This window comes from Hemiscyllium ocellatum, chromosome 8, assembly GCF_020745735.1.
Source record: "Hemiscyllium ocellatum isolate sHemOce1 chromosome 8, sHemOce1.pat.X.cur, whole genome shotgun sequence".
Lineage (NCBI taxonomy): Eukaryota > Metazoa > Chordata > Chondrichthyes > Orectolobiformes > Hemiscylliidae > Hemiscyllium > Hemiscyllium ocellatum.
Genome location: NC_083408.1, coordinates 91933524 through 91953377, shown reverse-complemented (window position 1 = coordinate 91953377; position 19854 = coordinate 91933524). Strand labels below are relative to the sequence as shown.

General features: G+C 41.6%; 1 protein-coding gene across 1 annotated transcript in view; it reads left to right on the top strand.

Annotated features, from left to right (window-relative positions):
- The window catches only part of asb2a.1 (ankyrin repeat and SOCS box containing 2a, tandem duplicate 1), a 44468-nt gene that overhangs the window by 2051 nt on the left and 22563 nt on the right, over positions 1-19854 (top strand). The window contains exons 2-4 of the mRNA XM_060828555.1: positions 10097-10352; positions 11740-11829; positions 12688-12854. Of these exons, the coding sequence (XP_060684538.1) occupies positions 10117-10352; positions 11740-11829; positions 12688-12854 (493 nt within the window). The 5' untranslated portion in view covers positions 10097-10116. The remainder of the gene's footprint in view (positions 1-10096; positions 10353-11739; positions 11830-12687; positions 12855-19854) is intronic.

Sequence of the window (19854 nt, the reverse complement as noted above, 5' to 3'; positions counted from 1 at the left end):
ACAAAAAAACAATTATGCATTTCCTCCACATAGTTCCCATTCCTGTTGACTCAGCTCCTGGCTGAAACAATTACACACTGATGTGAGTTCATTCGCCTTGTATCAGAAATTATAATTGAGAATGCAGAAGTAACATTAATTTACCATAATCCCACACTGTACATCAAATATTTTCTTTTTAATTATATTCACAAAGACCCCTGGTGTTCTACCAACTTAACAACAATGGATCCATCACTGCTTTTCACGTTTTAGAAGAGTTTAGCCTGAAAGACAAAATTCCTGTTCCATTCATTGCAAGAATACCTTCCTATAAGAATCTGAGAACATGCAGCCCCTGTTCTGTGATTGGTGAAAGGGCTTGATCTCTCTCGCGCAACCCCTCAATTCTTCCTTCCACTCTAAATCTAGTAACCCACGTGTTAACTTTGAACCAACCAGCTTCTGACAATTTAGGAATTCCTCCCAGGAGCACAGCTGTTCACTTGGCAGGGATATTGAGTCAATGACTCTGCAGGATTGAGACATTTAGAATTGAACATCTAACCTAGCTTGAAGACAACATAATGCTTCTGTTCCATGTAGTTTATGGATCACATTTGTTGTGCGAAATTAAAGTTTATCTATCTCTGCATAATTCTGATGAATTGGGAACAAAGGTTCCTCTCTTTCATCATACAAGATCCAAAGAGTCCATCTGTTCAGAGAATTAAAAGTTGCAACTGCATGTGCTACATTTCAAAACAGGCAAAATGGCTTGCGTGCTCGTACCTAAAGCTAAAGTAAATATTATCTGTCAACATATCCGTGCAGATTTACTCAAGCATGTATAGATTCAAGACTGACTTTTTTCCACAGCCTGAACCTTGAATCTCAGAATTAGATCCTTCCTCACTCCCTGTGCTTGCAAGGTCGCATCTGTGAGGGAGCTATTAACACCCTACAGTACAGCTTTTTATAAAAACTATATGAATGAGTCTTGTAAAATGCCTATTCTCAGTAGTGTACTAGAATAATGTGAACAGTTTTGGTCCCCTTATCTCAGACTACAATTGGAGGCAATTCAGAAGAAGGTTCACCAGGTTGATTCCAAGTGTGGAGAAATGTTACTGTGAGAAGACATTGAGTAGACTGGGCCTTACACATCCGAGTTTAGAAGAATAAGAGGCAACTTTGTTGAAACATATAAGATTCTTAGGGATTTGACACAGTAGATGTGGAGAAGATGTTTCTCCTTGTGCAAGACATAAGGACCAGAGGACATAATCTCAAAGTCACCCGTTTAAGATAGAGATGAGGAATCATAGAACCCCACAATGTGGAAGCAGGCCATTCAGCCCATCAGGTCCACATAGACCTTCTGAAAAACATCTCACTCTCTCCCACTCCCTATCTCTGTAACCTTGCATTTCCTATGGTGTAACCCACCTAGCCTGTACATCCCTGGACACTACAGGCCAATTTAGGATAAGCAATCCACCTAACCTGCACATCTTTGGACTGTGGAAGGAAACTGGAGTACCAGGAGCACACACACAGACATGGTAAGAATGTGCAAACTCCACACAGATGGTCATCCAAGGCTGGAATCGAACCATGGGTCCCTGGCATTGTGAGACAGCAGTGCTGAACATTGAGTCACAGTGCCACCCATGGAATATCTTCTCTCAGAAGGTAGTGATCTTCCAGAACTATTTACCACAGAGAGCTGTTGTGGGTGGATCATTAAGAATATTCAAAACTGAGATACCCAGATTTTTACTCAGTAAGGCAAACAAAGGTTATGTGGAAAAGATAGGAAAGTGAAGGTGAAGATGACCAGATCAACCATACTCTTACTAAATTGTGGAATTGATGGGATGGATCCAAAGACCTACTTCTGCTTCTATGTCTTATGGCTTCGTGGTCTATAATCTCATCATTGCCTTCCAATAAATTGTGACACAGAAAAGCATTTGAAAGTGAAGTAGATAGTGAACACCACGTTCCGTAAAGTTATACAAATCTCTTTCAATGTACACTAAAATAATCATATTAGAATCTAGGTAAACTTATAGGATATTTGGGCAAAAACACATTGAGTTTTCCTTGTTAATTTAGAGAAGGTACACATAATGATAACATGATGGGTATTATTGTTCACACTAGATTCACTGTCTAGTAAGAAACAAGACACTGTCAAAAATGCATATTAATTCTTTGAGAAAAATAGGATATTACATTCAGTCATCAATTCAGTATTTTTAAACATATAATTATCCTCATCACAAAATTCATGATGACCAAAAAATCTGACTCCTGCATATATGCATTAAGTTGTGCATCTCTTTCATTCAAATAGAAGTTAAGATGTGTCAGTCCCAAATATTGGTACGAACTTGTGTCAGCTTGACTCAGCTGCAATCTATTTAACATTAAATCAGAGGATCTTGAGTTCTAGTCTCATTCCAAGGTCAGAGAAAATAACGTAAGTTTAGTATCAGAATATTGTATTAATGAAGGTGATGACTTTTAGATAAGATGTTAAATGAAAACAAGCTTAATTTGTTTGGACGTATTTAGTAGTTTAAATAATACCAGTCAAAAAATGGGAAGTTGACCATCATCCAGAAAGGTACTAAATGATTAATTACATCACTGATGGGATTTTATGTACAAATTGGCAGTATTTTTCTGTCTACATAACAATAATGAATACACTCAAGTAACATTTGGCTATGAAATACTTTATGATGAGGATATGAAGACATTGTGAATAAAGTTCTTTCTTTATAAATTTTGAGTTCCTTGAATTCTTCTAAAATTTTCTTATTTTTTCTATTTGATAAGCTTTCTGAATGTAACAGCTTGAAAAATTAAATAAAAGGCTCTACACACAGGTGCGGCACAGTGACTCAGTGGTTAGCACTGCTGCCTCACAGCACCAGGGACATGGGTTCGATTCCAGCCTCAGCTGACTTGACTGTGTGGAGTTTACACATTCTCCTTGTGTCTCTGTGGGTTTCCTCCTGGTGCTCTGGTTTCCTTCCACAATCTAAAGACATGCAGGTTAGATGAATTGGCCATGCTAAATTGCCCATAGTGTTAGGTGCAATTGTCAGGGATAAATATAGGGTCTGGGTGGGTTACTCTAGGCCCACAACCAGGAGGCCCTGCTCTGGGCCTACCATGACCTTCTGTATCATTAGGTAAGATCTTGGTTTATTATCTACGTCAATTTCTCTATCTCTCCAATCTCCATATCTTTTGATTCACGTAGAGTCCAATGAATCTTACCAAATTCATCTTACCTGAGCATCCACAACATTCTCGGATAGTGAGTCCTAAGCATTCACAAGCATCCATGTGTAGAGGTTTCTCCTCATCTCAGGTCTGAATGTATGATCAGTTCTATATGGCCAATCTGATATTCTAAAACAATGTCCCCTAGTCTTTGCATCTACCCTGTCATATTCATAGAACCATAGAGATGTACAGCATGGAAACAGACCCTTTGGTCCAATCCGTTCATGCCGACCAGATAAGCCAACCTGATGTAGTCCCACCAGCCAGCACGCAGCCCAGATCCCTCCAAACTCTTCCTATTCATATATCCATCCAGATGCCTTTTAAATATTGCAATTGTACTAGCCTGTACCACTTCCTCTGGTGGCTCATTCCATACCCATACTACCCTCTGCGTGATAAAGATGCCCCTGAGGTCTCTTTTATATCTTTCCCCTCTCAGCCTAAACCTATGCCCTCTAGTTCTGGACTCCCCCACCCCAGGGAAAAGACTTTGCCTATTTAACCTATCCATGCCCCTCATAATTTTATAAACCTCTATAAGGTCACCCCTCAGCCTCCAATGCTCCAGGGAAAATAGCCCCAGCCTGCTCAGCTTCTCCCTATAACTCAAATCCTCCAACCCTGACAACATCCTTGTAAATCTTTTCTGAACCCTTTCAAGTTTCACAACATCTTTCCAATAGGAAGGAGACCAGAATTGCATGCAATATTCCAACAGTGGCCTAACCAATATCTTGTACAGCCGCAACATGACTTCCCAACTCCAGTACTCAATGCTCTGACCAATAAATGAAAGCATACCAAATGCCTTCTTCACTATCCTATCTACATGTGACTCCACTTTCAAGGAGCTATGAACCTGTACTCCAAGGTCTCTTTGTTCAGCAACACTCCCTAGGATCTTACCATTAAGTGTATAAGTCCTGCTAAGATTTGCTTTCCCAAAATGCAGCACCTCGCATTTATCTAAATTAAACCCCATCTGGCACTTCTCAGTCCATTGGCCTTTCTGTTCAAGTCCCTGTTGTAATCTGAGGTAACCTTCTTTGCTGTCCACCACATCTCCAATTTTGCTGTCGTCTGCAAACTTACTAACTATACCTCTCACGCTCACATCAAAACATTTATGTAAATGATGAAAGTAGTGGACCCAGCACTGATCTTTGTGGCACTCCAGTCTGAAAAACAACCCTCCACCACTACCCTCTGTATCCTACCTTTAAGTTAGTTATGTATCCAAATGGCTAGTTCTCCATGTATTCCATGAGTCCTAACCTTGCTAACCAGTGTCCCATGGGGAACTTTGTTGAACACCTTACTGAAGTCCATATCGATCACGTCTACCACTCTGCTCTCGTCAATCCTTTTTGTTACTTCTTCAAAAAACTCAGTCAAGTTTGTGAGACATGATTTCCCATGCACAAAGCCATGTTGACTCTCCCTAATCAGTCCTTGCCTTTCCAAACTGAAAATGTGTTGCTGGTTAAAGCACAGCAGGTTAGGCAGCATCCTGTTCCTTGGATGCTGTCTAACCTGCTGTGCTTTAACCAGCAACACATTTTCAGCTCTGATCTCCAGCATCTGCAGACCTCACTTTTTACTCCTTGCCTTTCCAAATACATGTACATTCTGTTCCTCAGGATTCCCTCTAACAACTTGCCCACCACCAATATCAAGCTCACTGGTCTATAGTTCCCTGGCTTGTCTCTACCGCCCTTCTTAAACAGTGGCAACACGTTAGCCAACCTCCAGTCTTCCGGTACCTCACCTATGACTATCGATGATACAAATATTTCAGTGAGAGGCCCAGCAATCACTTCCCTATGGTACACCTGATCAGGTTCTGGGGATTTATCCACTTTTATGTGTTTCAAGACATTCAGCACTTCCTCCTCTGTAATGCGGATAATTTTTCAAGATGTCACCATCTATTTCCCTACAGTCTATATCTTCCATGTCCTTTTCCACGGTAAATACTGATGCAAAATACTCATTTAGTATCTCCCACATCTCCTGCAGCTCGACACAAAGGCCATTTTGCTGATCTTTGAGGTTCCATATTCTCTCCCTAGTTACTCTTTTGACCTTAATGTATTTATAAAATCTCTTTGGATTCTCCTTAACCCTGTTTGCCAAAGCTATCTCACGTCCCCTTTTTGCCCTCCTGATTTCTCTTAAATACACTCCTACTGCCTTTATACTCTTCTAAGGATTCACTTGATCTATCCTGTCTATTCCTGACATATGTTTTCTTCTTTTTCCCTAACCAAACCCTCAATATATTTAGTCAAACTTTCTCAGAATCTTAAATGTTTCAGTTAGATCAACTTTCATTCCTCAACAGTTCAGAGTATTCCTTTGAGTTTTGCTATTTGTCAACATTAATGTCAGAACCATGTCATGGCCAGCAAAATTTGCAGTTAGCTGTTTAAATGATGAAGGATGTACAGTATCAAAGACCTAAGTAACAGCAGTATCACACACTTCCCACTCTAAATGGAGTTTCAGGGAAAATGACAGGGATGAATGTCCTTTTGGAACTGTTGCTAATAATAGCAAGTCACATTGTTGCTGAGGTTAACTTTGAACAGATAAACAAAGTAAGTTTTGCCAGAGGGCTGTAGCATCCATGAATTATGTACTGTTACAAAGTGATAAACATGCCTTAGTATATTGACCTCATTTCCTCCTAAGCATGTGATTAACTATGTCACTGCAAAAAAATGATTTCTTAACCATAGGCCATATTAAATATCCTCTCATTGCCCATGTCTCCTAGTAACAACGTGTTTTGCATTATTAGCTTGTATCTTTGGACATTGGTGCAGTGATAAATTAGCCCTTAAGCACTCATTGTCAAACAATTAAATATATAAACTGTTTTTAACATTATGATCAAGTTCCTTATTTTGTTTTATTCAATTTTCAATTTCCTGGTGTATCGAAAACTTTTTCTTATAAAACATTGTCTGCATTCTGGGTCGAGGCTGTGGTGCTGGAAAAACACAGCAGGTCAGGCAGCATCCGAGGAGCAGGACAGTACAAATCTCTTTCAGTGTACACTAAAATAATTATAGCTAAACTTAAATTGTCTGCATTCTGTCTACTTTCCAAATGAATGGTGTAATAGGCAGATTCACATAGACAATCTCCTCACAGGAAAATGATGTGAAGTAGTTTCCAATACCCGCTGTGCTCTTATGCTTCTGGATTCTGATAAAATAAGAGATGTTATGGCTGACAATAACAATTCACATTTAAATTGTGCATTTAATTGTGATCATGATTGATTATGATTGTGATTATGAATTGATTACATAATTGTAATCAAAGAAAAAAATCAAAAAAGGATATATTAGGATGGGTGCTTCAAAACTTGTATGAATGGAATGATTTTAAGGAGGATCTTAAAGGTTTAGAGACAAGGAGGTTTACGGTGTGAGTCTAGAGTTGAAAGCTAGACTTAAATTAGCTAGTGTTTAAAGCTAGAGTTTGAAATTAGAGCTGTCGATGATAACTAAAAGGCAATGGATGATCCACAGAAGGCTTGAGCTGGAGAAATGGAGTGTGTCTGAGGTTTGCATGGAGGAGGGTATAAAGATAGAAGGGATTGTGAGCATTAACATTGGGGAACATTGAAATCAGTATTTTAAAATTAAATTCTTGGTAGACCAAGAGTCAATTTAGGTCAGTAAGCACAGGGGTGATGAGTAAGCGGATCTTAGCATCGGTTAGGCTGTACATAACAGAATTTTACTGATTCTGGTGGAGACAGGGAGCAAGGCAGAAGTTAGAACCTGCAGGGAGTAAATGGAGTTTGTTACAGGGGATGAACATAATTGCTTCTGCAATTGGCAGAAACTGTAGCTTATACAGAACTAGAAGATGGTCAAGCAGTCTAATAAGGTAAAAACAATGACTGCAGATGCTGGAAACCAGATTCTGGATCAGTGGTGCTGGGAGAGCACAGCAGTTCAGGCAGCATCCAAAGAGCAGTGAAATCTACGTTTCGGGCAAAAGCCCTTCATCAGGAATAAAGGCAGAGAGCCTGAAGTGTGGAGAGATAAGCTAGAGGAGGGTGGGGGTGGGGAGAAAGTAGCATAGAGTACAATGGGTGAGTGGGGGAGGGGATGAAGGTGATAGGTCAGGGAGGAGAGGGTGGAGTGGATAGGTGGAAAAGGAGATAGGCAGGTAGGACAAGTCCGGACAAGACATGGGGACAGTGCTGAGCTGGAAGTTTGGAACTAGGGTGAGGGGGGGAAGGGGAAATGAGGAAACTGTTGAATTCCACATTGATGCCCTGGGATTGAAGTATTCCGAGGTGGAAGATGAGGCGTTCTTCCTCCAGGCGTCTGGTGGTGAGGGAGCGGTGGCGAAGGAGGCCCAGGACCTCCAAGTCCTCGGCAGAGGGGGAGGGGGAGTTGAAAATGTTGGGCCAGGGGGCGGTGTGGTTGATTGGTGCGGGTGTCCCGGAGATGTTCCCTAAAACGCTCTGCTAGGAGGTGCCCAGTCTCCCCAATGTAGAGGAGACCGCATCGGGAGCAATGGATACAATAAATGATATTAGTGGATGTGCAGGTAAAACTTTGATGGATGTGGAAGGCTCCTTTAGGGCCTTGGATAGAGGTGAGGGAGGAGGTGTGGGCGCAGGTTTTACAGTTCTTGCGGTGGCAGGGGAAGGCGCCAGGATGGGAGGGTGGGTTCAACCCCAAGGGCATCAATGTGGACTTAACAATTTCCTCATTTCCCCTTCCCCCCCCCCACTCTAGTTCCAAACTTCCAGCTCAGCACTGTCCCCATGACTTGTCCGGACTTGTCCTACCTGCCTATCTCCTTTTCCACCTATCCACTCCACCCTCTCCTCCCTGACCTATCACCTTCATCCCCTCCCCACTCACCTATTGTACTCTATGCTACTTTCTCCCCACCCCCACCCTCCTCTAGCTTATCTCTCCACACTTCAGCCTCTCTGCCTTTATTCCTGATGAAGGGCTTTTGCCCGAAACATCGATTTCGCTGCTTCTTGGATGCTGCCTGAACTGCTGTGCTCTTCCAGCACCATTAATCCAGAAGCAGTCTAATAACATTGGCACAATAAAGTGTCCTGAGAGATGACACTGAGATAGGCTTGGTATCATCTTAATACATGTGTAATTTTTTTTGCTTCAAATGATGTTGCTGCTAAGATAAGAAATAGAAAGATGCCAAGGATTGATCCTTGGTGGATGCCAGAGGTAACAATGCAAGGAATGAAGATACATAATGTCGCAGGAGATTCTTCGGTCGTGACTGAATAACTAAGAATGAGAAGGCAAAGCAAAGCCAACAGAATTGGCCTTGATACCCAATATATGCTATTATAGCTGTGTACCGGAGACTAGTAAAAAGCAAGCATGTGCTCTCAGAGTTCTGGAGAGCAAGAATGTAAGTCGTATTCAGTGCTTTTTTTCAATAAAACTGCCTTTGCACTCCAAGTGATATATTTTCATGAATATAGCATAGAGAGAATTTGAAGTTAATCCAATTTCAAAGTAAATTGGTTATGTCAAGTTTATGTATGAAGATCCATATCTTGTTCCGTCCAGTAAATTTGGGATTTGCTTGTCTCTTTTAAATTGGCACTGAATATACAGAAAACATAACTGTCTCTATTGTGCAAATTAATTTCCTTACCAGTCAGTTACACAAGGTGGATGATGGATAAAATGGTGACAACTGTGTTTAGATACTTAATACATATGTTAAGTTGTGGTGGAGTGGGCTCAGGGTCTGATGCTGGGCTTTCTCAATGATTGGGCGAAGAATCTGGCAATGGAGAGGATGAACTCCTTCAAAAGTACATACTCTACCTGCAATGCTACAACTAAAATAAAGACAGCAGATGCATAGGAGCAGCATCAACTCTAAGCCACATATTGTCCTAACTTGCAAATGTAACATCACTATAGTCTTACCAGATCATGGAGCAGAGAGAGAGAGAGAGAGATACTTGGTGGTGGTTTAACTTCAGGACTACCAAGTCTCTGGCAATGGGAGAGGTTGAGAATGTGAGTCCTTCATAGTAATCTTGACTGTTGTGGAAGCTTAACCCATACTGTTAGTATCCCACTGCATCAGAGACTTGCTATCTTGCAAACTAAGTTAAACCAACTCCCTAAATTTGCAAGTATATTATTGTTCCTTTGGAATCAAATTCCTGTAACTCCCTCCCTCACCACACTGTGGATGTAACTGCCCTATATGGACTGCAGTAGTTCATGCAGAGGGCACACCAACACCTTCTCCCATGGCATGGGGGGTGGGGGGCAAAGTGTTGTTCTTGTCAGCAATGTTCACATCCCATGATCCAAATTTTAAACAAAAACTGGCTACAATGAATTTGTTACAGTTGTTTAAACTGAGCAAATATAGTTAGAGAGGAGGGGGAGAGGGTGTGTGTCTGTGCGTGTGTGCGTTCCTTAAAGCAGCACCAATCAGTGGCTTTTGGAGTCCCATCTAGTAAACACACAACCGATGTGAAGCAGCCACTATACTGCAGCTCCAGCACAATAGGAGTCTAACATACAATAGCAATCTCTAACTGGACACATCAAACAGATGTAAGAAAGCTCAGAGTGGGCAGCTCAGTAAGTCAAATAAACACGCCGTTTTCAGCAAACCATAATATTCTCATGCACACCACATCACGTTGATTTCTCTGGGACCTCCCAGATTTTTTTTGCGCAGAACTGCACATAAATGGCAAGGAATGCGACAAGAAAACTTGGCGAGCTTTTGAAAAGTTTGTTTTGTATGTCTCCTTGCACAGCCCTCAGACGCGGCGGGAGGATGGCGACGGGAGTCACTTCCAGCCGCACATTTGGCCAAGAGGAGTACAGTCTGTACAGCAGCCTGAGTGAGGAGGAACTAATCCAGATGGCGGTCGAGCAAAGCCTTGAGACGCAATCCGACTCGGTGCAGCCTCCAGGTCCGAGGGGCCAGGCACACCCCAGGAATCGAGCTCAGGCCCAGGTGAATGGGCGTGGGGTTCAGACCGCGGCCCCTCAAGCTTGTGCCAAGACCAGGTGGGTGTCCAGGTACAGAGCGCTGTGACTCGGTCTGACAGCAACATCCACACACAAATACAAGCAGACAACAGCCCTCCGACTGAAAGGCTCAAGAGACCAGTTTATCCAACACTCGCCTGGCTCAGCCTTAAGTCCCAAGGGTCATGTTTGCAGGAACATGCCTGGATATCCCTGGGGCAATGTTGAAGTAGGCACGATTGCTCCATGCTGGCAAGCAGTGGTCTCTTTCTTGTATTCGAACGTGTGTGTGTGCAGTAAAACCTTGGCCGAACCTGTTAACTCTATAATCTGCTGGTCAATCTCACTAGCCTTGCTGCTGATCGGGTCTAACGCATCGTTCATCTACTCATTGCGATTGGTGTGAAAACCAGGCAAGATTTCCAGACGAAATAGATTACCATTTAACATCATTGGAAGACATTGGAGAATGTTATTGACGGGAAACTGGTTAAGGGTGAGGGTGGGCTGAGGAGTTACAAAACATAGATGTGGCCAGTCGGGGAGAGGATATTGAGAGCATTGAGCAGGATATCCCCATGGGCAGCTTTTTCGCCTGACGACATTTCAGGCCAGTGATTAAATCCAGTTCAGTGCGTGTGCAGGAGATGTCCTCTGGCTATTCGAGGCTTGGACATTACATTTAATCAAAGCTGTGTTAGACCTTTGATAGACAATGGAATCAAGAGTTATAAGGAGGTGGGGGAGGAAAGAGGCACACACGAAGGGTGGAGTTGAGACAACAACCACATCAGCCCTTGTTTTATTCACTGGCAGAACAGGCTCGAGGGGCCGAAGGGTCCGCTCCCGGGTGTTTCAGGTTCTCCTAATCTCTTGCTTCATCCGACCTAATCCTGTGCGCCATCGACCAACCTCCTGATTCCTTTACTGAGAGGTCATTCAACCTGTTAACTCCTCCTCTGGGAATGCAAGATGTGTTGTCCTCCATCCATTTCCTGCGGTCTGTCAGTGTTGTCCTCAGTCTTACCCCTGTCTTGTCAGCCTTTGTGATCGATTCGCTTCCAACAGTTGCCAGGATTTGTTTTGTCTGGTCTCGCCGTTGTTTTATTTAAACAGTAGGTCATCCTGGATGACAATAAACATACAACTGGTACCGTAAGGTTGAAATTGACGTTTTCCGAGTCCAGCAAAGATTGTGTGTCTCTGAGCAGTCCCCTCCACAATCCCTCCTCAGAGCCTGTTGCTCTCTATTGTCTTATATGGTCAAATAGTCCCTCGGCGTCTCCGAAGCCAAAAATAAACACGTGCGGGAGCCGATCGGTGCCAGCGCCTCACATTTTGAGTTGGAAGAGCTGCAGGGGAGAAAAATGAGGGGCTTCTCTTACGCGGAATATTTTTCACTATTTCATCCTCGCCGTTCTCTTAGGTCGCCCGTGACTACTTCTGCTCCGACCGCCAACCCTCCGAGATCAAGGAGATTCGATGGGAGGCTGATTCGACCCTCCAAGCCGGTGGTGTAAGTACATCTTCAGATCCAGACCCGGGATTGATTATTGAAGGGGTCGGTCGGTGGGACCGGGCGGGGGTGGGGTAGATAGGTTCATCCTAAATGAACTGAAAATTCCCCAGGTAAAAATAGCGTTGAGAATTTCAGCGATGAGAGGATAATTTATCGTAAATTATTCCGTTTGATGAAAACGTATCAGTTAACAGGTTTTTTTTGTAATATGACAATTTATTTGCAACGAGATTTGGTCATTTGATTGCAGCCCAGCTTTCAAAATTAATCTTTATCCAAACGTTCCCATCCATACAATAAAGAGCAGGAAAGGATTGTACAGGATCATGTTAAAGTGAAGGACCCTACAGCCTCAGGCCACGAATCAAATGTAAATAGAAAGAGAGAGATAACTGGCGGTTAAACCAACTCTTGGAGTTAAAGCTTGTGCCCCCGGTGTGGGAGTGTGGATGCCTGTTTTCCTCAGTCAATGTTTTGCATTTGCTTATTTGTTTCTGGGCAGTGCCTCCGCTCTCACTGCACTTGCTGTGACGCCCAGCGATGACCTGACCCTGAATGATATTCAAGCTGGAGGGGAGGGGGGGATGGCGGTGGAGCTGGGCTGGACCATTCGGCAAGTATCTTTAGACGTACCTGTTGTTGCATTGAGGGACTACATCGGGATGTTCCAGCGAAATATTCCAAGGTCGCGCGTTACTTATCTCAACGTGGAGGCGTTTTTCAGGGGTCAATATTTCAAGGTTGATTAGATCTCTCCAAACTGACATGTATTTTTTTTAGTTTCAACTGTGGACGTACAATTTTAAAGGCTGCACTGTTGCAGCGGACATTACATCCTTTCTGCTCTTCATCTAGGGAGGTGGATCCTGCCGTTGTTGCGATAAAAAATGGTGATGAAGAAACCTTGTCAAATATGATCCGAGCTGGGAAAGTGCTTTCTGTGCCAAACTCGGAGGGCTGGCTCCCTCTGCACGAAGCAATTTACTATAACAAACCCGGCTGTGCGAAACTGTTGCTTCAAGGTCAGTGAGTGAGGGGAGAGCCGCGGGAACCTACATACTGTACATGATAAGAGATTAAACTGCATGTTGTGGGACCCTGCCTGTAAGGTTCCATGGTGAACTGAAGGACTGGCGGGACTTCTTATCGAGTTTGAGGGAAATGACACGGACTGTAAAGGAACTGGCGAACAGCGCTGACGTATAGGTGCACTTTCCAGGGTACTTCGTTTTCTCAAGATTTGGAAAATATATAGCCTGGTATTGTACATATATCCACATTTTGGGAAGAACGTGATTGCACTGGAGAGGCTGCAGAAAAGATTTACCTGGGTAGGAGAGTTTTAGTTATGAGGAGAGATTGATTAGGCTGGGGTTGTTTTCCCATGAGGAGACCAAACAGTGACATGATTGTTAAGTATGAGAGGAGGAGATAAGCTAGACAGGAAGGAACATTCTCCCCGCCCACCTTGTGGGTGGATCAATGTCTGGGGCATAGATTTAAGGTAGGGCACAGAAGTTTTGGAGGGGATCTGAGGAAAATATTTTTCACCCAAAGGGTGGCGAGAATCTGGAACTCACTGCCTGTAATAGCAGTAGAGGTGGAAACCCTTGTAATAATTACAAAGTATTTCAAGCTGCAACACCAAGGCATACAAAGTGCCAAGTGTTGGAAAATAGGATTAGATCAGTTAGATGGTTTTTGATTGGCATAGACTTGATAGGCCGAAGGGCCCTTTTCTTTGCTGTAGACATATTAGTTGAATAAAATTAATAGTTGATCAAACCTTTTCATGAGTCAGACCTATCAACAGTAGCTAACATAGGCTGATTAGCATAACATTTATTATTGTAAAAATATTTGAATCGATTATTGGCAATAGCAGAATGTTTGGAAAATTCTAATCTAATCAAGCAGAGACATGTGAGCTTCATGAAAGGAATATTGTGTCTGATTAATTTCTTAGAGTTGTTTTGAGGGCATCTCAACCAGAGTGGGTGAAGGGAACCACTAATGTGTTGTAATTGGACTTCCAGAAGATGTTCAACAAGGTTTCTCACAAAAGACTAAGTAGTAAGATAGGAGTCCATGGTGTTGGATATAGTATATTGGCAAAGATAATGAACTGGTGGGCTGGGAACAGTGAATGGGGAACATGGATTCTTTCTCAGGTTGGTGACATGTGAACAGTGAGGTTCTGTTCTGGGACTGCAACTGTTTACAGTATATATTAATGACTCCAAAGAATGCAGTAAATGTATTGTAGTTAAACTTGCAGACAACACAAAAACAGATATGAGAGGGAGACAAACAGTTTACAATGAGATGTTGATAGGTTAAGAAAGTGGGCAAAAAGTTGGCAAATGTAGTGTAATTTGGGAAAAGGTGCAGTTCTTCATTTTGGAAGGGAGCACAAAAGAACAAAATATTATTTAAATAGACGAAATCTACAAAAAGCTACAACATAAAGAGACAAAGGTGATCAGGCAGGCTAATGGAATGTTGGTGCTTATTTCAAGGGGGTTGGGCTATAAGAGAAGAGAATTCTTACCAAAGCTGTAAAAATTTCTGGTGAGACCACATCTAGACTACTGTGAGCAGTTTTGTTCCTGTTATTTGTGGGCGGCATGGTGGCACAGTGGTTAGCACTGCTGCCTCACAGCGCCTGAGACCCGGGTTCAATTCCCGACTCAGGTGACTGACTGTGTGGAGTTTGCACGTTCTCCCTGTGTCTGCGTGGGTTTCCTCCGGGTGCTCCGGTTTCCTCCCACAGTCCAAAGATGTGCAGATCAGGTGAATTGGCCATGCTAAATTGCCCGTAGTGTTAGGTAAGGGGTAAATGTATGGGTGGGTTGCGCTTCGGCGGGTCGGTGTGGACTTGTTGGGCCGAAGGGCCTGTTTCCACACTATAGGTAATCTAATCTAATCTAAATTTAAAGAAAGACATCATTTTATTGATAACAATTCAAAGAAGATTCAATAGGATTGGTATAGAGAGATTTTCCTGTGAGCAAAGGGTAAACAGGTTGGGATTCAATTCACTGGAGTTTAGAAGCATGAGTGATCTCATTGAAACATATAAGCTTGACAGTGTAAATACTGAGAGGATGTTTTCCCTCATGGAAGAGTCCAGCACCAGAAGGTATAGTCTTAGAATAAAGGGGTGCAAATGTAAGACTGAGATGAGATGGAATTTCTTCTATCAGAGAGTTGTGAGTGTTTGGAACTCCTTGAGCTGTGGAAGCCATGTCCTTTTGTATATTTAAGGCTGAGATAGATAGATTTTTGATCAGTAGGGGAAAACTCAGGAAGGCTGACATGAGAAATGTCAGAGAAACTACAATCCAATTGAATGGTGGAGCAGGCTTAAGGGTCCAAATGGTCTACTCCTGTTCCTGTCGCTTATGGTCTTATTATTGACGTCAGGAACAGAAACTTAGAAGGCAAAATGTGATTCGTGTTAAAATTGGTAAGCAATTTACCTATCCGTTCTCAAACACTTCAATAAAGGAAGCAGGGATAAGAGGTGGAGAGTGTGATAATCTCATAGTGGAGATCAATAAGGCACAACTTCTTCATCTATGAGCAGAAATTCATGTAATTGGTAATTTTAGTGGCCACAGCCAAACTAGAAGACAATTTAGTAAAAATGTCAAACAAAGAGAATTTTAAAGCTAGACAGAATTTGAGGTGTATACACAGAGGTACGAGAAAGGGGACAACCAGCTCTGTCACATAGGTGGATATGCACAGAAAATGTTTTCCTGATGGGATTTATCAGTCTAAAGCAAGGTTGGTGGCACAATACACCGAAGAAAAGCAGGGAGACAAAGACAGAAAAGTAGATTCATTGACAGAAGATAAAGCAATTTTAAAAACTTTCTCTTGGCTTTATCAGCAACAAATGTTTGTGGGTGTGGATAAATTGATATTAAAGCTACATTTCTACAAGGAGAGCACCTCAACAGGGAAATTCTCCTTCATCCTTCACATGAAGCACCAAATGCAGTGGGGTCATTTTGGAAGGTAACGAAGTGTTGCTTGAATTATGCCTGTAAAGCTTGATAGTTCTCAGTAAGGTCTGTCTTATTAAAATTATAGATTAGTGGTGCTGGAAGAGCACAGCAGTTCAGGCAGCATCCAAGGAGCAGCGAAATCGACGTTTCAGGCAAAAGCCCTTCATCAGGAATAAAGACAGTGAGCCTGAAGTGTGGAGAGATAAGCTAGAGGAGGGTGGGGAGAAAGTAGCATAGAGTACAATAGGTGAGTCGGGGAGGGGATGCAGGTGATAGGTCAGGGAGGAGAGGGTGGAGTGGATAGGTGGAAAAGGAGATAGGCAGGTAGGACAAGTCCAGACAAGTCATGGGGACAGTGCTGAGCTGGAAGTTTGGAACTAGGGTGAGGTGGGGGAAGGGGAAATGAAAAAACTGTTGAAGTCCACATTGATGCCCTGGGGTTGAAGTGTCCCGAGGCGAAAGATGAGGCGTTCTTCCTCCAGGCATCTGGTGGTGAGGGAGCGGCGGTGAAGGAGGCCCAGGACCTCCATGTCCTCAGCAGAGTGGGAGGGGGAGTTGAAATGTTGGGCCACAGGGCGATATGGTTGATTGATGCGGGTGTCCCGGAGATGTTCCCTAAAGCGCTCTGCTAGGAGGCGCCCAGTCTCCCCAATGTAGCGGAGACCGCATTGGGAGCAATGGATACAATAAATGATATTAGTGGATGTGCGGGTAAATAGGTGGATAGCAACAGTCAACTATCTGATTGCTCTACAAATAAAGGAGCAAACTCTAAGAAACTGTTAGACATTCTGAAAAAAAAGGCCACTTGAGAGTCTTAATGTATAAAAATGGAACATATATTGTCATTTAGTATATTTTGTTCCATTTGATATAATACAAGTATATAATTTGACTTAAAAGAATGAAAAGAGAATCTTATCATGTAATATAATCTAAAAGGATGGCTAAGATCTAAAGGAACAAGGGAACAGATGGTGGATATATTTATTAAAAGTTAATGAGTGTAAATATAATGTTGTCCCAATCAGTGGGCTCTGGTTTTTATGGACTGTAGTTAACTGAATTATAGCAGTCACTAATCATTTGGATTTGGACTCTGTTAAAAAATACTTGCATTTAGTTTATAACACTCAAATGTATTTGAACAGAATGTTTCCTTGCAGTGCATTTGGAAAAATATTTCTGCAGAATGTTAGTGATTGTTAAAAGTAGAAAATAACTCACTGGCCTGAATACAAAATAGTGTAATCACATTTGGTATAGACAGTGAGTTAAAGAAAATGAAAGAGACAAAGATTATAGATATTCGGTATCAATGTCAAATGTAAACACTTAATGTCCTCTAATTTGTTGCAGCTAAGAGGTATTTTAGTGGTTCATGTAAGAGCGGCAGACTGATACTATTAGGTTGTGGAATGATCTGATTTTGGTTGTAACTGTTTGCGTATTTTATATAGCATATATGATTTTGTTTTTAAAGTAATAATGGTATTTTCGGTGGACCTTTGACAATGTTGAAGATGAGACGAGGTCTGTTGGAGTAAGAAAGAAATTAGATGATGGAATACTGGAAAAATAGATAGGAACATTGTGAAGTTTGGTTTGCTAAGTAAGCTGGGCTATTTCAATGGAATGATACATTTACATTTAACATTATGCTTCCCAGGATGTTACTAATAATTATTCCTAGCTGTCTAAGTAGGTTGTAAAATGCATTTAAATAAGGCTACAAATAAATAATATCTGTAACTGATGGGTTTGTCAGACCCTCAATATTGGCAGGGAAAATATGCTGCATAACCTCCCTCCTGCAACGTCCCCTAGGAATGTCAGAAACTATTCCCATCAAGATGTTGTTATCAGACAAACAAAATGTGAGCAGATGTTGACTCTAACTTCAAAAATTATCTGAACTATAAAAGAGCAAAATAATTGTCCCCTTTTATGTAAACAAACCATGGAAACATAAAGGAATAACATTATAAATGGAAAATGGAAAGACCCACATTCTGGAAATCTGGAATAGAGTCATAGAGTAGCAGAAGAAACACACCATTCAGTCCAACCAGTTCATGCTGACTATAATCCAAAACTAAGCTAGTCCTACGTGACTGCGTTAGGCCCATATCCCTCTAAACATTTCTTATTCCGATTTATCAAAATAGCTTTTAAACATTGTAACTGTACCTACATGCACCACTTCCTCTGGCAGCACGTTCCCAACACTCACCACTTGTGTGTGAAAAAATGGCCCTTCTGGATCCTTTTGTATCTCTCCCCTCTCATTGTAAACCTATGCCCTCTAGTTTGAGACACCCCTACTATGGGAAAAAGTTGTTCTCATCTACCTTATCTATGCCTCTCATGATTCAATACACTTCTATAAGGTCACCCATCTCTTACACTGCAGGGAAAAAATCCCAGCCTATCCAGCTTCACTATATAACTCAAACCTTCCAAAACAGGTAGCTGTTTCACACCATTAAAACTTGCCTTACTCCCATCAAAACTTTAAAACATATAATAATAATGAATGTTGGAATGCATGGGTATTTATTTAGTAGAATGTATTTTGTGAAGGTAAAATAGAGCAGTTGTAGTTTAATTGAATGATAGGACAGGCTGAAAGGGCAGTTCTTGTTTCAAAAGGTTAATGTTTCACCCATTAGAAGCTATCAGGATGGGGAAGCCCTTTGTTACAAAACAAAAATTCAGGATAAGGATAGGGTAAAACAATATATACAAATTGTCATGAGGTTATACCCTTTTTTTGTAGGTAGGATTTTTAAGAGTGTCAATGTTTGAACTGCAAATTTGACTGAGACAACGCTTAAAAATACAGAATTGCCAAAATTGTTCTTGTTGGGGGAATGAGTGAAAATAGAGGTCTCGTCCAATCCAGCCAACCATTCAAACCTACCACAGTCTCAGGAAAACATCAACAAATCCAAAGTACAACCGATCGGATATAATGCAATACTTCCATTCTCGTGTGATCCTGCATTATAAGAAAATTGTGTAATAACCACACCATTTAAACTATTGGAGCTGAAATCGTGTTATAGCCAATACAGGTGAGGAAAGTTTGCCTTCTACAAAAAGCAGTCTAAATCCTTTAATGGCATTGAAGCCAATTCACATTGAGGAAACACGTGTTACAACAGAACCGACTACACTGGACATTGACCCCATATCACTCAAAGACCCATCAAAAATAGCCTCTTGAATGTAAAAACTAGAACCAATATTTCAAGGAAGATTCTCAGAACCTTTCAGAGATTACCGATAGGGAAGCTGTTGTTTCAACTTTTCGTTCTCTCAAAAAGAAACTGCCTGGTTCTCATGAAATTGATGACAGAGGAGATCAGGACATCAAGAACGTTACAACAATTGTGACATTTGTTACTGCTAACTGCAGCCAAGAAATCAGCTAACCAACCTCAACTTCAGGTTTAAACTTAATGTCTCACAGACAACCAAAGAACTCTAACTTCTATTATTTTCCTTTATAGTGTATACCCTTAGCAGGTAATAAATATTTTATTTCTTTGATCCAAGACAACCTAGTGACTTCTGATTGGTTACATTAAACCAGTTAACTATATTTTAATTGGTTGGAGGTAAAGCCTCATGCTAAAATGAATTCAAACCTTTGGTTTAAAAAAAAACGAAGGGAGTGAAATCAAGGGGAGCTACCTCCCCAATTTTCACTAGGTAGTAACAAAATGAAAGCTAGCAGTGAATGAAGTTGACAACCAAAACAGAGTTTGCAACATACAATGAAACTACAAAGAGTTATACTTGATAAAAAATTGTCATCTCAATCAATGATCAATTGGTCTGAACAAGTAATTGTAAAGGCAGAGAAATGAGTCAGACATGATTGTAAAAATAGAAGGGAATAACAAGTTAAATGGCATAACAGTGAAAGAAATAAATATGGAATAGAAGTAACATCTGAAATGATTGGAGTCAACATTCAACCACACAGGGAACCAAAAAG